Below are 21,518 nucleotides of genomic sequence, written 5' to 3' on the forward strand. Positions count from 1 at the left end.
GCACGCGCAGGCCTCGGCGAGCCCCAACCCACGGACTAGACGGGTTCCAGCTTTGGTGCCCTGGAGGCGCCGCCAATAATGCGAAATAATGACACGTTGTTACAATTAGTAAAAACAAAAAAGAAACGATTGAACAAATATAATTACGTCCAGCCGCCAACTTGTGACGCTAAGTTCAGCACTACCGCGCCCCGCGACTTCTGCAACACCAGTCAGAACTTTGCCTATGAAGGTTCGTCGGACAGACTGTCTCGCGCCTGCGGCTCTGATGCCGAGTCCGTCGTCACCGGCGGCCTTTCAGCCACTTGCGTTCAACCGCGGTTGCCTTCCAGACTTTCAATATGTGCGGCCCGGGCTCTACGGTCGCTATACTGTTCCTACAGAAACATCTGCGACGTTATTTACAAGGTACATCGCCGTAAGGAGCGAGAAAGCTACGATCCGCCACGACTGGCTTAGCCCGCTGCTTCACCTACTTTACCATAGAATAAAGAACACTTTACCGTGCCGGCAGCCAGCGTCCGAGCGATGCCGACACGCCTAGGGACAAACACCTACAACCCGCAGTACCTAGGCAGTCATATATTCAAGGAGCAATAGCTCCCACATTTTCTCTCACAAACGACTGGTGATCCCTCAAATCAACATCTCGTGCCGACGCGGCCGCTGTGTCCACGTGATCCCTCATGCCACGTCACGCCGACGGTGGCGCCAGATTTTTCAGTGGTGGAGCTTGCCCCCAATATGACTCTGCCTAGGCACTACGGGGGAGGTTTCTTAGCGCGTCTTGTATGCGTTTGTCCCCGATGCTTTCTGTCTACTGCTCCGATTGGCTATAGCCTATCAAGCTAAGTATAGCACACGACGTCATAGCTTCTGTCTGGCAGTACACTCGTCTACATGAGCCTGCAGGCTCATGCAGTACCATACCTGCAGTACATGAGCCTGCACGAAGTGCAGGAAAAAAAAACACACACAAAAAAACCTTACTTAGCGAGGAAATGATAGAGTGTACTTCAATGGAGGTGCGGATCCAGCAGACGCCGCCGCAGTAACTCTGATTCAGTGTAAGCTTCGTTCAGGGCGGGGTCACAGCATCCCCTGTACTCATCAGAGAAATAGTGCAGGTTTCGTGCAGGAGGTGGGTGCCGTGCTGGTTCCGCATGAGCAATAACTGGCACTGAACTGATGGGAACTTTAAAGGTGGTCCATCAAGTTACATATAGTAAGAATTAATGTGACATCCTATGCTGTTGTCATTGTTTCCTATCGCGCCCTTCAGGGTGCAGAAAAACAACCAAAAGAGAAATGTAAAATAAAATAAATACAGAAATATAAAAAACAAAATTTGCCTAAACTGTTTCAGGAACCCTTTAAAATTAGCAACTTTATGATATTCCGACAAAGCGTGGGCGACATTTCATCCAATGCCATTTCATTCAAGGAATGGCCACATGGATAAAAAACGCTTTTTTTTCTATCATGCGAAAGCGTCAAATGACCCATTGAGTGAAAAAGACGGAGTCTGTAGCAGCGAAACGGAACCTAAATTCTCATTGGCTGCGACGCTACGTCACGAGCATGCCAGGTGTTGCATGAAGGGAGAGGGATCTACGTGACGCTGCGTCACCCCCGCTGGGTTTAGCTGCTGCGCCCGCCTTCCGGCCTTGGCGGCCACTTTCTCGTTCTCTTGTCACGTGCAGGGCATCGGTGGCAAGCGTTGGCACTGCAGGCGGCTGCTACTGCTTACTGGCTTGGACGCACATACTGCTGTGGTACATTACTCGCAGCACGAAACTTGCAGGGCCACTCAGTGGCGTTCAATTGCACATTAGTACTTTCACACTCACAACTCGTAACAAGTGCTTAGGTGAGGTCAACTTCTTTATTTATTTTTCCATAGATGGCCACTTTATGGAAGCCGCTAATATTGCCATTACTGCTCACCCAGAAATGATGCACGACCCAGAACGACGATTTGACATCCCCACGTGGGAATGACCTCCAAGATTGGGCGGTGCGCTGATATACTTTTTGAGTATTGTTTAGTACTTGTACTGAAGTGGCTATATTTCTTTTTCATTGTTTATTGAAGGAACTGTATCGTTTGTCTTTTTCTAATATGTACATTACGGACCCTGTTATTTTGTACAATGCTTTAATGCTTGTATAAGATGTGCATACATTGTTCCACTGTCTATTAATAATGTACGTCTATTATGTTTTGTTATATGCCCTATATACTTTTTTAATCCTACTGTAACGCCCCCCTTACCCAATGCCTCATATGAGGCCTGTAAGGACATTTTTAAATAAATAAATAAAATAAAATAACCTCGAAGGTGCACAATACCGATGTCGCATTGCCACTTTCGATTGCGATCGAGCCCAATCCGAATCGAACTTCACGACCACGATTGTCTCCTTCCCGCAGCTTGCACAAAAGAACCAATCGCGACTGAGAAATTCGACCCAGATCGGGACTATCACAATTGAAGGTGCGCCGTGCAGCACATGGCCGTATCAGATGGTATGGTATGAAGAACTTTATTTAGGTCCTGAGGGATCAGTCTGGGACTGATGCGGGCCGCTCCCACGTCGGTACAGAGAGGCCGAGCCCCTCTGCCATCACACGGGCCCTCTGGACAGCCCTGAGTTGGTCCGCCAGCACTTCACTGTGCAGCATGCGCTGCCACCACTGTTCACCTCGAGAACCATCACCGGCCAACGCCAAGCAGCGCCACAGCATGTGTTGTAAATTGAGCAAACCCCCACACTTACTACAATAGACTGAAACCCCGCAATCCGGATTAATTTCATTCATGATGACCGGGTTAGAGTACGTTCGTGTCTGCAGAAGCCTTAATGTAACCGCCTGCGGTTACATCTGATGTCAGCTGGCACAAGACAGGCTGATGATGATAAAAACTGGGCAATTGCCAACCCTACAGCTTTGCCTAGATTTATTCGATAGCATATATAGGGTGTCCCAACTAACATTAGCCAAGGTGTTAAAAGAAAAAAAAAATGATATATGAATAATGAACACGGTGCACAATATTATTTGGCTTGCTTGTATGGTCACATGGGACAAAGAAGTGAAGAAAGGTGCTCTGCCAGAAATAGGGGAAGCCCTTCTAGTAACATTTATTGATTGTGCTGTTTGGTGTCACGCATGAATTGCGGTGGACCATTATGGAAATGATGTCGATTTTTCTGTAGATAAGCATGGGTCTTGGAAAAACTGCTAATAGAGATGTTTCTGTGGTTACTGAAAATCTGTGCAATCATCAACTCCCATGCCAAAATGGCAGCATCTAGCTCCTAAGTACAGCTTCTATCTCATCCTCTGTCAGTTCCTCTTGTCAATGCTTGAGAGACTACTAGAAGCCAAGTGTGCAGAGCCAGCAACCTTGCGTTTGTGTTTGAGAGCCACTTGGCGGTTTGGTGGTTGCACCACTTTTGTCAAGAAAGGGAGCCATCATGCTGAAAAACCTTGCAGGAAAGCTGGCGGCACAAGCTTTAATTGGGCTTCACAGCCATTTCATTGAAGGAATACCTAGTATAAATGTACACCAGAAAGCTATTTCTGTGATGTCATAACTGTCACCATTGAAGATTTGCACATAATTTTATAATGAACAGCAAATTGACATTGTCACAGAAATTTAGGCGATCATATTTTTACTGCAAAGGTGTAGACACAGTAGACATCTGATAACCTTCTTCGATGAAACGGCCCTCAAGAAAACAGCAGGCCAAACAAAATGGCAGTCTATGCGCGGAACCACATGCAAGTGCACATAAAGTTATGCACGGCTTTTCTGTCTCACCATTTCATTGAATGTTGTTTACCATGCCAAAGAGATGGAGCAGAAAATTACTGAATCGCAGGGCTAAACGATGGAGGAAAAGTCAGGAGAAATAGCCAGAGAGCAAAGAAAGTTACCTAAGTTAAAAAAAAAAAAATTGTAGACTTGTATTAATCCGAGCAACTCACACATCCATCACAGCAAAGCTTTATGAGGGCGTCCTCTGTAATTTCTAAAATCTGTTTTTACACTGTCCAAAATCTATTCAAGAGTTTGGAAACACCCTTCACTGTATCTAGTGCAATTCCTTTGCTATTCCAGTCTTTTCAAATGCATCAATAAATCAAAGCTTGGTACCACCTCTTATGTTCCACATTATATCCAACACATGTTCCTGCATGCTGTGCCAGCTCTACCAATGCCGGCGTCTGGCTGTGTGTTTCAACAGCCTGGAAGGCCTGCATTGGTGGCTATTCTTAGCGAGAGCTCATCACTGACGCCAGTGTCTGGCTGTACATTCTCACCAATTCCTTGGTGATGCAGGCTGCATACCTAGCTTTTTGTTGACATTTCATACCGACCATGCCACTGCAAAATACCACTGTTTAACAGCTTTCGTATATACATATATATACACACACACACACACACACACACACACACACACACACACACACACACACACACATATATATATATATATATATATATATATATATAGAAAGTGCTCACCACTTTTCAGAGAGTTCACTGTGCCGTGCAAGTGAAATAAAGTGGCTAATGCACACGCAGGAGTTCAAATTTTTGGTCGTCTTCTTGCAACTTTTTTGGATATAACATAAGCATATATGCCTGCACTGCTATGTTACAGCCAGTGGGAAAAAAGTGGAGCCTTGTGCCTGGCTGTTTGTTTGATAACGACCATTGTCATAACTACCATAAATATCCTGAGTGATCACATTGCAGCCATCATAGCACATGATGCAATGGCTATGGCATATGATGAAGCAAAACGAACAATGTAAGCTGGCATCAATGCCTCGAGTGGTGGCAGCAATGTACATGAGAACTACGTACACCTAACTAGGCATTAGAATCGCCAGAGGAGCCATCAGCGATGTTTCATGACGACCTGCGTGGACAGTCAAATTTCCATGCAGAAATTTGGTTTGCGAAGATTTCACATCCAGCGCTAGAGCTTCATGCAACATAAGCTCTTCGCCAAGCTAATCCACAACACCTTAGCTAGCGCCCAATATTGCCTTTTCTGCCGCGAGAAAGCATGATTACAACACAAAGGTGGAAGCATTGTTAACTGGAGCAACCTTAGTTTCTCTAAATATTTCACAAGAGCCTTCAGCAGCCAAAAGGCAAAGCAAAAGCGTTAACATGCTATGTAGAAGGTATAAGCAGCTTTAGCTCAGCTCCCGAATTCAAGGCTTATGCACAGCAAGGCCTCTCCTATTATCACAACTCCTGTTCTCTCTATTTTCATATTTTGTTGCTCCCCACTGCATCTCCCTCAAAGGCTTTCACATACTTTACATGGAAACGATTTCTGCAAGGCAGGCTACAGATGACCAGGCAGTTTTCTTGGGTAATAATATAAATGTCTTCACCACTTCCGACAAATTACTCATTACCATTGGATGCATAATGCAGACAAGCTTGAAATAAACATGCAATGCACTAAGTGCACATCAACAATATCGTGTGCACAAATTTTATGCTTTATTCAGACAAGTCATGGATGTGGGTCAGAATTTTGCATCACCATAAAAAGAATAAACAAATGAGACATCATGCTGTGCAAGCACCTGCTACATCATTGTTTTGATTGATGCTTGCTGGTAAACAGCAATGAGTGAGGGCAACTTTCTGTGTGACACTGTTCTCAGCTGCTCCAAGCTAACACGTCAGAGGACGAAGCACTTTTCCGGTGCTGGTGCTTCTAATGTGGAACCCTGCCCTTCATAAATGTGGCTGCCATGTGTAGAATAGTGCAACAGAAGAGCTGTACGTACCGTGAATAAAGTAAGATGGATGTAGTAACTATCACTGCATGCAAGCCGAATAATTTAAAGAATTGCCATGCTCAACACAAAAACACACACACAAATAAAGTAATGTACATAACTATATTACTGAATGGTGCCGGGATGATTTGACAAGCATGTGAAAATCATAACAAGCTTCTTACAGTACAACAACAATTAATAAGTGGTTCAGCTGAGGGTGCTAAAGACAAAAGAAGGAGTGACACTGTGGTGTCCTTGACTGCTATCTACAGAAACCATTCCCCAACTGTTCTCGAAATGAGAACAGCCTACAGCGACCAGTTTTTTTTTTGGACGCAAAGGACTTAACAATGTGGCCCAAAATTCAACTGCTTTGGTATGGTCCGGTCAGAAGCACTATGGTTTCAAAGAAGGACACATTTTGCTTCACTTTCTAACACTCATTCGTTTTGCTGTTTGGGGCTGGCTTTAACTTTTGGTTTGCTTTCACAAGTGCGGCTTGGGCGCTTTCCAAGCAAGCGTATGGGTATTCAAGAGCCAGAACTCTTGTGGGCCTCCACAATGGATGTTCAGCTTTACTGATGAGAGAAGGGGCATAACAGCTGTTCTTTTTCATTTTCTGGATGAAACACTGCATAATTCTTTTCTTTTTCAGATGATGCAGGTGTCGTTTGAGCATGCAACATGACTCAAGCAGGGAAGAAAAAGAGTCATAATGAACTGAGATACGCTGCGTTGGCCAAACACTGTGGCTTGTTTGGCCAATTCAGATGTGTCCACCGTCGTCCAGGGTTCAGCAAAACTGCACGCAAAAACAAATGTGCATTAGCTGCAGCTTACGTCAGTTAAACTAACAAAAATATCTAAAATATCTTGAATAAATAAGGGAAAGGCTCAGCAAAACTGCAGAATTTGCTATTTAGATTAGTCAAACATTACAATAGTTATTCACTGACATAATATGAATAGCAACAAGCTGTTATATAGGCAAACAATAGCAACTTCTATGCAACTACAAAAGTAGCAAATTACAGCTACATTTTTTCGGTGGCCACAAATGTACGGCTGCTTACTGTGCTTTCATACCCCCCCCCCCACATGAGGAAGCTCTTTTACAACAACAGCGACATAATAATAATAATAATAATAATAATAATAATAATAATAATAATAATAATAATAATAATAATATTCCAGTTAAGCCTCGTTAACTTGACCCTCGTTAATGAGGAAAAATCTGATAATTCGGACTCGTGCTTTGGTCATGCCGTTACATTATTGCGGATAAATCTGGCAGCACGTTTGTTAATTTGGGCAACTCTCGGAGCTTGACAAGAGTGGAGTGCAGCAAATGTGTGATGCAAAAATGCAAATACGGCGTCCACTGAAACGAAGTGACAGAGTTCATATCACCATAGTCATCAGTGGAAATTGTACGTGATTGACAGCAACATCAGAACGCTTCCTGCCTATTTGTGCCTTTGAAGCCTTTATTCTTGCGTTTACCGCCGCGCATAACACCGTGTTGGCCGCATGCCTTCATGACAGTGTAGTCGCCATCCATGATTGCGTCGATAGTGGCCGTGGTTTCGTCCGGAGCGATAACGGCAGTAGTTTCACTTTGAGTTGGTGTGCGCTTCGGCTGCATGCCTTCCCAGTAAGCACAAGTTGGCTACTAGCTAGCCTGATAATGCTTGAGCGGGTTAGAAGCAGCTAGAGCTATGTCAAGCTATACATATTCAAGGTGTCCAGCACTTGACACCTCAAAGCTATACGAACTAGCAATTCTGAAGACATTTAGTTAAAGAAAATATGTAAAAAAATTTCGACACCATGGCTAGCACTTGATGTCTCCAGACCGTACGGTTCTATTCATTGTGAAGACAATTATGTTGAAAAAGTGTGAAGATTTTGAAGGTGTTGCCAGGGAGGATACAGGACAGACTCAACAAATTGGGGGGGAGGGACACGGTCAGTTTTGTAAGCGCGGAAGTTGCCGGCATGCTTCGTAAAAGGTGAGGGGATCGGTGCGATTTCAAACCCCTTGTAGCACAATCAGCACCACAAATGGAGCATACAGAAACACATTCTTTTTAGATTTTCTACAGACGTCTTGAAGCACGCAGGTTTGCCTGTTCAAACCTGGCGCCGCATGGATAGCATGGCGAGACTTGCAGCCCGCAAAGAGGCACACAATTTAATACGGACATGTAGAGCGAGTAAAAAAAAAGTAAAATGCATGCTGCTCAATAAACATAGCTCTGCATTAAAATTGTTTTAAAGGGTAAATATGTGAGCATAACCAAAGATTAGACACCTTTATTCAAGTGCAGCACTGGTAGCGCAGGTGGTGCCACATGCAACAGTGCTCCGTGCTCTTTTTTGCCGATTTTGAAAGTTTCGGCAGTGGTGGCGGTGGTTAGTTCGTGCTATTCGCTTGCTTAAAGTGATGTGAGTTTTCGAGTGGAGAACTTCGATCGTGTTTGCAAGAACGGCACCAACAACATTGCTTTATTTCGGTTCGATAAGTGACATTATTATATGATTGAAAAGTTCCTACTTTGCTGGAAATCATGTTGCATGATTTGAATGGCATGAACTTCAGTTAAAGTTTCGGATTGTTGTGCTCCTTTAACTATGAGGTGAGTCCTTCCTGTCGATGCTCTTCAGTACTATTACGTTAGCTGTGTAGTGTTCTTCAATTAAAACTACCCGCCGTGGTTGCTCAGTGGCTATGGTGTTGGGCTGCTAAGCACGAGGTCGCGGGATCGAGTCCCGGCCATGGCGGCCGCATTTCGATGGGGGTGAAATGCGAAAACACCCGTGTACTTAGATTTAGGTGCACGTTAAAGAGCCCCAGGTGGTCGAAATTTCTGGAGTCCTCCACTACGGCGTGCCTCATAATCAGAAAGTGGTTTTGGCACGTAAAACTTGATAATTTAAATGCTCATGCATTTATTGATGGAGCCTGTTTCAGATTGCAAGGTTTTTAGGTTTGTCAGTACCATGTTTGTTTCTTTCATATTGCCTCTTAACAACTTGAATATGGTACTGGCTTTGAGGCTACAACAGGAACTGTGTAATTCTATTACCGACTTGAAATGTGGTTACGATATTATAGTCATCATTATGCATTTACTGTATTAAAGCATGATAGTGTAAATAACCCTCGCAGATTGCAACTACAGACGAAAAATAAGCGAAACCACAAAAATATCGCATGAACGTTGCCTCAATACTGTTCGTTGATCTTAGTTAGTTGGGAAAAAACTGCTAATGGCCCCACATTTAGCTCATGGAAGTGCTCCACTATTAGGCATGAAGGCAATGCAAATAATACCAACGGCAGGCAGCAAACAAGTGTGGTTGCCAATGGCAACGGCCACTTGCAACTGAGGCCTCTTTTGTACAATGATGACATAAAGAGCTGAAGTTTATGATGTCAAGGGAAGCCACAAGGTGGTAAGCCAAAATCACCAGCAGCCCATAGGCATACATTTGCAATATTTCATGCATATTGGAACTTTTAAAGTGGTTCAAAAATTTGACGGGGACTGCATGCTATCTTGAGCGGGGAAAAAAATTAACACCTTTACACATTAGCTAAATGAAACTTGCAATTTCAAGGCTAGGAAATTTAGTACTGTGTGACTTCTTTAAAGGTTTCCATGTGAAATGTAAAAAGCTTATCCGCAAATCATGGTGAACTTTAAATTACTTCTGCGTGTATTGTTTTGGTTGGATGCACTTTAAAGACATTTGTTTAAGTAAGATACCTTAACCGTCAGTTGGCCTTTATTCCATTTTACTGAATGCTTTCTACGTTGCACTATCCCATGTGACTGTCAGAACATCTGTGTCACTTGCAGTGTTACCACAGAGTAGTGTGAAGTGAATGTAGTCTGCACCTTTTCCATTTATGTTGTTCCAAGCGTATGAATAATAAATTTTTTCAGAGCACCTGTATTCACTTGGAGGACGCATTTGAAATTCTGTGTAAGCTATCACTGTTCATATGACATTCTGCGCCAATGGTAGAGACAAGTGCGGTGCCCTTTCTCAGTCCAAGAGAAAACTTGAATGAAGTGATTCACAGCTGTCACTGAAAGTGACCTTGGAAGTAACGTGGAGTTAATTTGGCTGCGGAGAAAGAGCAATGACAATAAACTTGAGATGAGAAACAAGCAGTGGTGGCCCAATTGCACCATTTGTGCCATTTTGTTACAATTCGACTTAACTACAGTCAATGACCGATCCTCCGGACGGCCGATTTTTCAGACATGACCGATAATTCTGACGCTTTCACAGCACTGCCACGGTACCCCATACAATCAATATATGATAACGTCTGAAATTTTGGAAGCAAGAAACCTTCGCTGTCCAATCCTCCAGACTGCTGGTCCGAAACGGCATTGATTGAAGCCAGCACCACTGCCATTTTGATTATGTTGCTGTCTTGAACAGGAGCTCTTGCACGCAGATCAGTTGGCAGCCGTAGCCACCATTGCGGCAACGCTAGGGGCCTAGCTACTTCGACGTTTGCTACCAAGCTTCTTGCTGTTTGGTACCATGTTTTTCAATAAAACAATTCGCCGCTATTAGCAGTGGCACCGAATCCGCCTTTGTAATCCTTGCCAATGGCTTCGATGCTCAGAAAGCACGATGTGTTGCACAACGCCGGCTCCCAAAAGTAAGCTTCGCCTCAATATAGCAATGTTACGCGGTGAAGCCAACCAATCGTAGGAAGAGGAAATTGTAACGGGACACGGTATGTATTCCTTAATTAAAAATGCTTCCACCCGCCGTCTCCTGTCACAGCATGAGCACCGATACGCCTAATAATTGTAATGGCAGGCCTTCAGCACTATTTCGGACGTGCCTGTGGCGATTTGAGCCCTTGGAGACAGTAAAAGTTGGTGCATCGAAAAGACGGTTGGGTATTGATGACAAAAGTTATGGTTTTACGCTGAATCGACTTGTATGTATTCGCAGAGGCCACACGACACCCAGGAAGCTGACAAACCAGGATGGTATACAGGATGGCACGAACATTCTTCTCGACTGCCATCACAATCTTTGTGACACACCATACTGAATGCATCTAGTCTTGGCGCTGTTCACAGACATATAGTCTCTTGTCAAGCTTCTAGCGTTGTTATTGAGAGTAATACACATTTCATTTAGTGTGGTAAAGCATACCAAAGCACATGCGTCATTTGGAATGCACATAAGACATTTGCCATCAGTTTTTGTCTTGTGTCTGATGGTGCATATTGTTCTGGCACATTTGTAAATTTATGTCTGTCTTGGGCCCAGGCACATATGTTTGTTCTCGTTGGCTTGCAAAATTTTATTTATTTTCTTACAGAATTAAGATCCTTGTGTACCCAAATAAAAATGTTTGCAACATATCGTACATAGTCTACAGTCTGTCAGAAAGCAAGCTTAATTGGTCGCTGTTACCTTTGTGCCTTGCTTCACTCTCGAGCAGCACTTACTGATTGCACAGTAATAACAAGCTTCACCAAATGGCTACAGATTACTGCTTTACTAATCCAAATGTTCCAAAAAGACCAATTTTTCTGCTCGGAAACTGCTCCAAAACACTGGTGTGGCTGCTCCTAAACTGTTCCAGAATGACATTTTTCCTGCTCCAAAAACTGCTCCAAATCCTAAAGTGGCTGAACCACCACTGAGCAAGGCTAAATCAAGGTGCATTTTGTTCGTTGAATAGCAAGGTATCACATTTAAACTGTTTCCTTTAGATAAACCAGTGCAGCTTAATGTTGTTAATAGCCAATGTGCTATTATTTTGCTATTCTAATTAAAGTAGTCATTTGCGCTACCTAGCTGATCAATGTTTGATGAATTTCAGAGGCAGCTAGGAACAACCCAACATGAGCTAATATGCTCTATCAAAATACTCTAGCAGAACAGTGGCAGACCCGCGGACAAAACTGCTGCTTAACCCTTTGACGGTTTTTGCCGTACATGTACGGCGGCGGTTTTCTGTCCCGCAAGGTCTTTGCCGTACGGGTACGGTTTCGACCCTCCGTTTGAAATTTCGCGCCATAATGACGATGCACGCTTACTGGGAGGTGCTGCCACCTCTTAGGTCTTACAAGAAGCGTTTGAAATTTGTGCTACCTTCTTGGGGAGATAAACAGAACTGACTTCAAGCTTCAGCGCGTCGCGCAGACTGCGGCCACACCCCTTTCGCGGTTTCGGTTTCGCCGCGTGATCGCAACGGAGGCGCGCGAAACGTAATTTTTCTCTTTGTCGGCACTCTCTTGCAAATGCTGTGGAAGTTGATTTCTATCTTGATTGGCGCTGCTCTTAGCTTGTTTATAACCGCCGCTCGCGAGGTATTCTCGCTCTCAGCGGCAACGCGCTTTCGCGGTTTCGGTTCCGCCGCAACGGAGGCGCGCGAAACGTGATTTTTATCTTTGTCGGCACGCTATCGCGGGGGCGGCGGAAGTTGATTTCTATCTTGATTGGCACGGCTCTTAGCTCGTTTATCACCGCCGCTCATGAGATATTCTCGCTCTCTGCGGCTGCGCGGAGACTCGTGTTTCAAGGAGTACCACACTCTAAAATACTATTGAACATATTGCAGTTCTGAGTGATGCCGACACCAAAGTACTGTTCCCTAATTTTTTTTACTATTTATTCCCGACTTTATACATCTTGTACATTCAATATCCGCAATAAAATAATTTGACCACCCGGGAAAGTTTTCTTCAAAATAATTCGACCCTCAAAGGGTTAAGCGTCATCTGCAACTCAAGAATAAATGTGACGCATCTTGTAACCTCAATTACATAAAGTTCTTACTGTGTTTTCTGGCATAAATGAAAGTGAACTATATTTGCATTTATTGGTGAGGAGCTTCTACTTTTTAATGTAGTTATAAATATATGTCTTGCCAAATAGCGATGTTTAAATGTTGGCAGCTTCAGGAAAGGTAGCTTTATGTTGTGCTATTTGTCAGTAAGAAAAATGGGCTTTCCCTCTTGAAATATTAACCATATTGAATGTAAATTTGACATCAAAACAATGATGATAAGGTTGTTTGTCAATGTGCTGATGAGAGAGTACATGGCGTTTTTTTAGGAGTACATCACAAAATTTTTGCGGCAGTAGTTTTGTTTCGACTCAGTACACACGTTGGCCAATTTTCCCAAAAAGACCAATTTTTCTACTCGGAGCAATGGTGGCCCTTCATAACTGCGTAGTCGCCATCCATGATTGCGTCAATAGCGACTATTTTTCACCCGCAGTTGCAGCAAACGGTAGTTAAGTTTTCACTTGGTGCAAAGCTGCCAAGGATGAAGAAAACTGTCTACATCGCGATGGGCGACGACTTGGTGACACTGGTGAAAAAATAATCGGGATGTGCAAGTGGTAGTGAAAAGCATGTCTCAGATGAAGAATCTGCGCTGTGAAAGATGTCGCGAGGCCTTCGCTGCTGTGAGTCATGAGATGACAAGAATTGCAGCTTCTGCACTGCTTTTGTGCAAAATAGAAAGAGGATTTGCCAATTCATTCAGTAAATAAAAGCGTGTTGACATAGTAAGCATTGGTTTATTATTTTTTTTGATACCCTCGATAATTTGACATTCGGTTCATTCAGACATTTTTTTTAGGTCCCGTTAAATCTGAATTAACGAGGTTTTACTTTAATTGTAATGCAAACTGTATGAAGTACAACTGCAACCACAGGCTTAGAAAAAGAATGTTTCGGATATATGCTTTCGCTTGCACCTACAGCATACAGGGCTTGGCCGTTATATCTCATTTGGATGTTACACGGGGTATTATGGCGACAGCAATGGTGGAAACTTGCCTGGAGTGTTCATATCATTGTTACTGCATAGAGAAGTTTAGTTTTGCTGAAAGGCAGAGCACTGATGGCGATAGCAAAAGGACAACTGCATGAAGGTTTGTAGTTTTATCAGTGTCACGTGGGCTCAGACAAACATGAAGAGATCCTACTCGATAACCATGAATACTCGCTGTCACAACACGAGCGAATGCTTCACACCATGTTTGGGAAACTTGAGATCACTGGACCGCCAACACTAGACGCAGCGGAACACAATGCACATCACGGCACTAGCCATCTTGGCTCAACCGTTGCACTTTCTGTAGATTACCTCCAAGGTACGGCACATGGTCCGCATATGGGCCGACAGCCATGCGCAGCGGCAAGGGTAGAGGAGGAGAGATGCACACGCTATAGGGAGAAGGCACACAGGTGTGCCTCTCCTGCATGGCCACCTCTTTAGTGCCTGCTCGATCATGTTACCGCACGTGCATCTTTTTCCTAACCCCCTTGCACTGAAGACATCGTCAATTCTCATGTTTCTCCGAGCACTCCGAGCTGCAATGTGGCGCGTGGCCTCCGTAAGTTGTTTACGAACATACAAATCGTGCAGCGGTATCACATCCTGGTGAGCACTATTTTTGACGGTGATTTTGTCATTTAATTTGTTCATGCGGAAGGGCGCTTGCAAATTACTTTTGCCTCGGACGACATCTCTATAGTTTTCTGAGAGGTTTACCAGCCATACAGGCTCCGTGTAGATGCTTGAAGTGGCCGAAAACTTCCTTAGAGGGCCCCTCAGCGGGCCACATAGAAAATTTCAGTTATATGCTGGAAGTTGTTATGTGCCCTCTAGGGAGCAATCTACCGCAATAATTTTTAAAATTGGTTCCTTAACAGCCGAGACAGAAATATTTCCGTGCTGCAAACCCATGATTTCAGGAGGTGAGCATCACCACCAACATAACACTGTCTCTACTTGCCCCATTTAGCCTCCACAAGTGAAATTCCTTCCCTGCATTCTCCCATGCTGGAGCTTGAGCATCGCATGATGCATACGTCACAGGCCCCACCTTCTTTATTTATATATATATTGCTACGGAACAATATGTGCGATCACGAAAAGGCGAGCAGTGTGAAGACAACGACGATGATTAGAAGCTAGCGCGGGCTGTTGCCTCATGGCCAAGCGCAGCTATTTTCTTGTAAATACTATACTTGTACATAGCTTTTCGTCTGCGTCTTCCTACGTAACATATCTGGTGGAGGTGGACGTTCCCTGTACCTAGTCACGGAGCTTCGCAGTGGACGGTACGTCGAGCCTTCCTTCATGGCTCCCGGCGACGACAACCCGGCGACGACAACCCGACTCCGCCGGCTCCGACACCTGCTGCCACTTCGACGACCTACATCACTCTCCCCGCTCCCCGTGATCCTGGCGTATTCTCGGGCAAAGATGGGGAAGACGTCGATAACTGGATCAGCCTGTATGAACACGTCAGCCGCAATAACCGGTGGGACCCTACTATTATGCTCGCCAACGTAGTCTTTTACCTCTGCGGCACACCTCGAGTTTGGTATCGCACGCACGAAGATGAGCTCACCAGTTGGGATTCACTTAAGACACAGCTTCGAGACTTGTTCGGCAACCCCTACGGTCACCAACTTGCCGCGCAGAAGGCGCTTTCCGGCCGTGTGCAGACGTCGACAGAGCCCTATGTCACGTACATTCAGGACGTCTTGGCTCTGTGCTGCAAAGTTGACACCCACATGACTGAGTCAGACAAGGTTGCCCACATCCTCAAAGGCATTGCCGATGACGCCTTCAACTTGCTCGTTTGCAAGAACGGTATAACGTTATGCTGTTATCAAAGAGTGCCGCCGCCTGGAACTCGCTAAAAGCCGACGTATTGACCAGCAGTTTGCCCGTCTGCCCAACACCCCAGCGACATCTTCCTGTGCCGACACTCCTCGTCCCAACAATGCTGCCGATGTTACCAGGATCGTCCGGCGTGAGATCGAGGCCGCCTATCCGGCTGCCTTCGACTCCAGTCCCACCAACACATCTGCAGTCACGGTCTCAATGATCCAGGCAGTTGTCCGCCAATAGTTCGAAAACATGGGTCTTCACACCATCTGCTCCGTCCATCGTCCTGATACCCGCCCGGCTTCTTCGATTCCGCCCCGTCCCGCATCTTCTTACCCACCACGTTCCCGCAACCCATCTGAATGGCGCACTGCTGACGACAAGCCCATTTGTTTCCACTGCCATCGAATCGGGCACATTTCTCGGCACTGTCGCAGTCGCTGGAGTTCCCCGACCCGGTCTACTTATGCTGCCTACTCTCGCCCCCCAGGTGGCCTTTCTCGTCCCTATGCCGCACGCTCCGATAACGCCGCCGCTGATTCTCCTGCACCGAACCGCTCCTACTCTCGTTCGCCTTCGCCCCAACGACGACAATCTCGCTCTCCCCAGCCCCGTCGCTCCTATTCGCCAACTCCCTTCGGACGCCGCTCCCAGCCGGAAAACTAGACGATGCAGCGCCTCGAGGTGACGCTGCATTGCATACGCCGCCAAATCTTCTACTGACGTTGCCCAGTCATCTGAACCTTCTTGACGTGCAAGTCGACGGTGTTTCTGTGTCTGCACTCATAGACACTGGGGCGCATTTGTCCGTGATGAGCGCTGACCTTCGTAACCGGCTCAAGAAAATTATCACACCCGCCACGACGCCTGTTGTCCGTGTTGCCGATGGCGGAACAGCCCCTGTAATTGGTATGTGTACCGCCCGCGTCTCCTTCGCTGATCGCTCAACAATCGTGCTATTCACAGTCATCGCCCACTGTTCCCACGACATCATCCTCGGCTTAGACTTCCTCTCCGTACATTCTGCTCTCATCGATTGTTCCGCCAGTACTCTCCGCCTTGACCTGCCTGTTCTGGATCCTGCTGAACCACACCCCAGTCGCCTCAGTTCCGTCGACTTCATTCGCTTGCCACCTTCGGCACTGACCTACGTTGACCTAGTGTCATCCCCACCAGTCCCCGACGGTCACTAGATTGTGGCTCCTATGCAAGACGTCCTCCTTACACACGGGATCACAGTACCTCATACAGTTTTATCTATTACGGCGAATTGCGTCTGCCTGCCAGTGGTCAACTTTGGCCTGACGACCCCAGTGCTGCCACGCGGGATGTCTCTGGCCCAGCTTTGCTCATTCGAGGATCACTCAGTAGCATCCATTGCAGTAGACACTTCATCCGATACTCCTCTACCATCGCAGTCTACAAATTGTACCATCGCTGACTTACAGAAAATGACTGCGCCCGACTTGCCGTCCGAGCACGCTCGTGAACTCTACCGCGTTCTGTTTTCCCACCACGATATTTTTTACTTTAACGATTGTCCTTTGGCCCAAACTACAGCTGTCAAACATCGCATTAATACCGGCGATGCCCCTCCTATTCATCGTCGCCCGTATCGAGTGTCACCAGCTGAGCGTCAAGTTATTCCGCAGAAGTTCGCAAAATGCTTGCCAAGAACATTATTGAACTATCATATAGTCCATAGGCGTCACCTGTTGTACTGGTCAAAAAGAAGGATGGCTCATGGCGCTTTTGCGTGGACTATCGGCACCTTAACAGGGTTACCAAAAAGGACGTGTATCCCCTACCTCGGATTGATGACGCCCTTGACTGCCTCCACGGTGTTCGCTATTTCTCCTCTATTGACCTTCGCTTCGGCTACTGGCAGATTGCCGTGGACGATCTCGACCACGAGAAAACTGCTTTTGTAACACCCAACGGTCTTTATCAATTCAAAGTGACGCCGTTCGGTCTATGTAACGCCCCTGCCACTGGACTCCCTTCTTCACGGTTTCAAATGGTCCACGTGCCTGTGCTACTTGGACGACGTTATTGTATTCTCCCCAACGTTCGCTATGCACCTCAAGCGCCTCTCAGCAGTCCTGGACGTTTTTCGTCGAGCCGGTCTGCAACTCAACGCATCGAAGTGTCAATTCGGCCGTCGCCAGATTACCGTCCTTGGGCATCTCGTTGACGCGAACGGAGTGCAACCGGACCCAGGCAAGATCCATGCTGTTGCGCACTTCCCTGTTCCGAAGTGTGTCAAGGATGTGCGCAGCTTCATCGGCCTTTGTTCGTACTTCCGCCGTTTCGTGAGAAATTTCGCCGCCATAGCACGACCACTAACCGAGCCTTTAAAAAAAGACGCCCCTTTCCAGTGGGGCGATAACGAGGCCTCTGCATTCTCACATCTAATCGACATTCTCACAACGCCTCCCGTTCTGGCCCATTTCGATCTTTCTGGACCTACGGAAGTCCGTACTGATGCCAGCGGTCACGAAATTGGCGCAGTACTGGCACAACACCAGCGTGGCCACGATCGTGTTATCGCTTACACCAGCAGGCTCCTCTCACCCGCGGAGCGCAACTATTCCATCACTGAGCGTGAGTGTCTGGCCCTAGTTTGGGCGGTTGCGAAATTCCGCCCATACTTATATGGCCGACCCTTTTCCGTTGTCACAGACCATCACGTGCTGTGCTGGTTATGCTCACTGAAAGATCCTACAGGAAGACTTGGTTGCTGGGCCTTACGCCTCCAAGAATATTCGTATACTGTCACCTATAAATCTGGCCGACTACACAACGACGCTGACTACCTGTCTCGCTACCCGGTCGACGAGCCTGACGACGCCGACAGTAGTAGCGCCAACGGCATTTTCTCTGTGTCTGCCTTCGCTAACATCGCCGATGAGCAGTACCGAGACCTATCGCTGCGAGTACTCATCGAGCGTCTGCGCTCTACACCTACCAACGCATCCGTTCGCCGATATGTCCTCCAGGGCGGCATTCTGTATCGAAGGAACTTCCTCCCTGATGGCTCTGATCTTCTTCTTGTCGTGCCAAAACAGCTACGACAGACTGTGCTCTTTGAGATGCATGACGCACCCACTGCAGGACATCTTGGGGTAACCCGCACGTACGACCGCGTCCGCCGCCGCTTCTATTGGCCTGGTCTCGCTCGCTTCATTCGACGCTATGTTGCTGCCTGTGATCCCTGCCAGCGTCGGAAAACACCTCAGGTGCTACCTGCCGGTCATCTCCAGCCGATCACCGTCCCTGTGGAACCATTCTTTTGTGTTGGATTAGACCTGCTCGGTCCCTTTCCCACGTCATCCTCTGGGAACAAATGGGTAGCCGTCGCGACTGATTACGCAACCCGATACGCTATCACTTGGGCTCTCCCTACCAGTTGCGCCACTGATGTCGCGGACTTTCTCTTGCGTGACATTATCTTGCTTCATGGCGCCCAGCGACAGCTGCTTACTGACCGTGGTCGAAACTTCCTCTCGAAAGTTATCGCTGACATTGTGCGTTCCTGCTCCATTCAACACAAACTGACTACCTCATACCATCCTCAAACCAATGGCCTGACAGAGCGGTTAAACCGTACTCTTACCGATATGCTGTCCAAGTACGTTTCCAAAGACCACCACGACTGGGACATTGCCCTTCCTTACGTAACATTTGCGTACAATTCTTCCCGGCACGACACCACCGGATTTTCTCCATTTTATCTACTGTACGGTCGCGAACCTACCTTGCCCCTAGACACGGCACTTCCTCCTGCTGCGATCTCAACAAGCGAGTGTGCGCGCGACGCCATTGCCCTCGCCGACCATGCACGCCAGCTTGCCCGTGCTCGACTGACGGCCTCACAAACCACTCAGCAGTGTCAGTACAACGCCCGCCATCGTGACGTACAGTTTTCACCTGGTGCGCTCGTGCTCCTGTGGTCGCCCTCTCGTCACGTCGGACTTTCAGAGAAGCTCCTTTCGCGATACACAGGGCCCGACCGCGTGCTGCGCCAGGTGACGCGTGTGACTTATGAAATTGCTCCTGTGGGTTCAACCTTGTCCTCTCCTCTGGCATCTAGTGATGTCGTGCATGTCAGTAGGCTCAAGGCCTACTACACTGCTTCCCAATCCAATCTTTAGTCGCTCCGGGACGGCGCTTGTGCAGCCGGTGGTAGTGCTACGAAACAATACGTGCGATCACGAAAAGGCGAGCAGTGTGAAGACAACGACGACGATTAGAAGCTAGCGCGGGCTGTTGCCTCTTGGCCAAGCGCAGCGTATTTTCTTGTAAATATACTTGTACATAGCTTTTCGTCTGCGTCTTCCTACGTAACAATATATACAGCACAGGTTCCAATAGGAACATTGAGTTACGAGGGAGGAAGTACAACAAAATTACATAAAGCATAAACAGGAACAAATGAACGTTGTTAATGACTATAAGAATTCTATACAATACTTAACACACAACTTTACAGGAAGTGAGTGCACAAATTCTAGCGGAATGTTTCGCCGTTAGTGATGGAGACAAGGCTATCAGGAAGATTATTCCAGAGTGCAATGGCTTGTGGCAACGCTGAGGAATTAAAAGCTTTGGTTCTACCAAACACTCGCTTCAGGCTGAGATGATTATGAAGACACCTAGAAGTACAAAAAGGGGTTACAAGGGCAATTTGTGTTGTGTTGTGCCATGAATGTATTTGTGTATCAGACATATCATGAAAGATTAGACATGAGATTTAAGCCCAAGTACTTATGTGACTGCCTCCGAGCCACTAGAGAGTTGTTTATTGAGCAGGAAAAATTTTAATTTGATTGTTTACGAGAAAATGAAGCTATTTTGCACTTGAGGGTAATTAACTGATTACAACGCCAGGAACGGATTTGGTTAAGATCGTTTTGAAGGAAGGTGTGGTCATTAGGAATTTTAATAGCTCTATATGTAATGCAATCGTCGGCAAATAGTTGCATGCAGGAGGAAATGTTAGAGGGTAAGCCATTAATGTAAATTGGAAAAAGCAGAGGACCCAAAACAGTACCCTGTGGCATGCCAGAAGTGACATCATAAAGAGAAGAATTCACTGCTTTTAACTGCCTATGAGATGTCAAAAAATTTCTAAGCCAAGATAGCATTTGTGAGTCAAGTCCAAGAGCAGATAATTTTGAAATGAGCCGAGAGTGAGCAACAGGATCAAATGCTTTAGAGTAGTTTAGAAAGATGCAATCAGTTTGAAGGTAATTACCCATGTTAGAATGCAAGTCGGATGTGAATTCAAATACCTCTGTGTCGCATGGGAGCTGTGTGCTTGTGTGCAGAGGCTTGAATAGTTTGCTTGTCCTTAAAGAAAGCAAACTTAAGCTATAATCGTCCTGCGTTTACCCTCGGCGAACACGCCCAACCTGTGTACGTGCTCCATTGTGTGCTTGTTATTTCAAGCTTCTCAGAACAAAAATGATTTCTCCCCCTTTTCCATTTTTTCCTCCTCCCTTTTTTGCTGTTCGACATACTTCTGCTGATGGTGCCACACGCAAGCTGTTGTGTTTGTCTTGTTTTGCGCGGTGCACGATTTTGTGCGCTATGCACAAGAACACCTGACTAGCGGTATAAGTCAGTATAAGACAGACATTAGGTTTAGGTGTTTGACTATTTCTCTAAACTATAATTCGTCTATTGAAGCAACAGATTACACAAATAGCGGATTCACGTTAACGGTCACATGTCACTATGAGCAACGGCACAGCATATACATGTACGTAGGTGCACTTGTGCATGTACGTCACCTCTAAGCCTGGGCCCAGGACACCCCCGAGGAGAAGGGCAAATGCCGTTTGATTTGAAATTTCAGCCCTTTCCGTGGTGCGTAGTGATGTAATACTTAGCAGACACGATTGTGTGAATTGTATGCACTGCATTTGTCAGATCAAAATGACCAGACCTGGTGAGGGGCCCTTTAAATCGAAACCATGTCATGAAATTACTTT

General features: G+C 46.2%; 1 protein-coding gene across 2 annotated transcripts in view; it reads right to left on the bottom strand.

The window, feature by feature from the left end:
• Positions 1-5,521: 5,521 nt before the first annotated feature.
• The window catches only part of TfIIS (RNA polymerase II elongation factor), a 40,025-nt gene continuing 24,028 nt past the window's right edge, over positions 5,522-21,518 (bottom strand). For both annotated transcript variants that reach the window (XM_050174685.3, XM_055068492.1), the window contains exon 7: positions 5,522-6,632. In XM_050174685.3, the coding sequence (XP_050030642.1) occupies positions 6,624-6,632 (9 nt within the window). In that variant the 3' untranslated portion in view covers positions 5,522-6,623. The remainder of the gene's footprint in view (positions 6,633-21,518) is intronic.

Source organism: Dermacentor andersoni, chromosome 9, assembly GCF_023375885.2.
Source record: "Dermacentor andersoni chromosome 9, qqDerAnde1_hic_scaffold, whole genome shotgun sequence".
In the NCBI taxonomy this organism is placed as follows: domain Eukaryota; kingdom Metazoa; phylum Arthropoda; class Arachnida; order Ixodida; family Ixodidae; genus Dermacentor; species Dermacentor andersoni.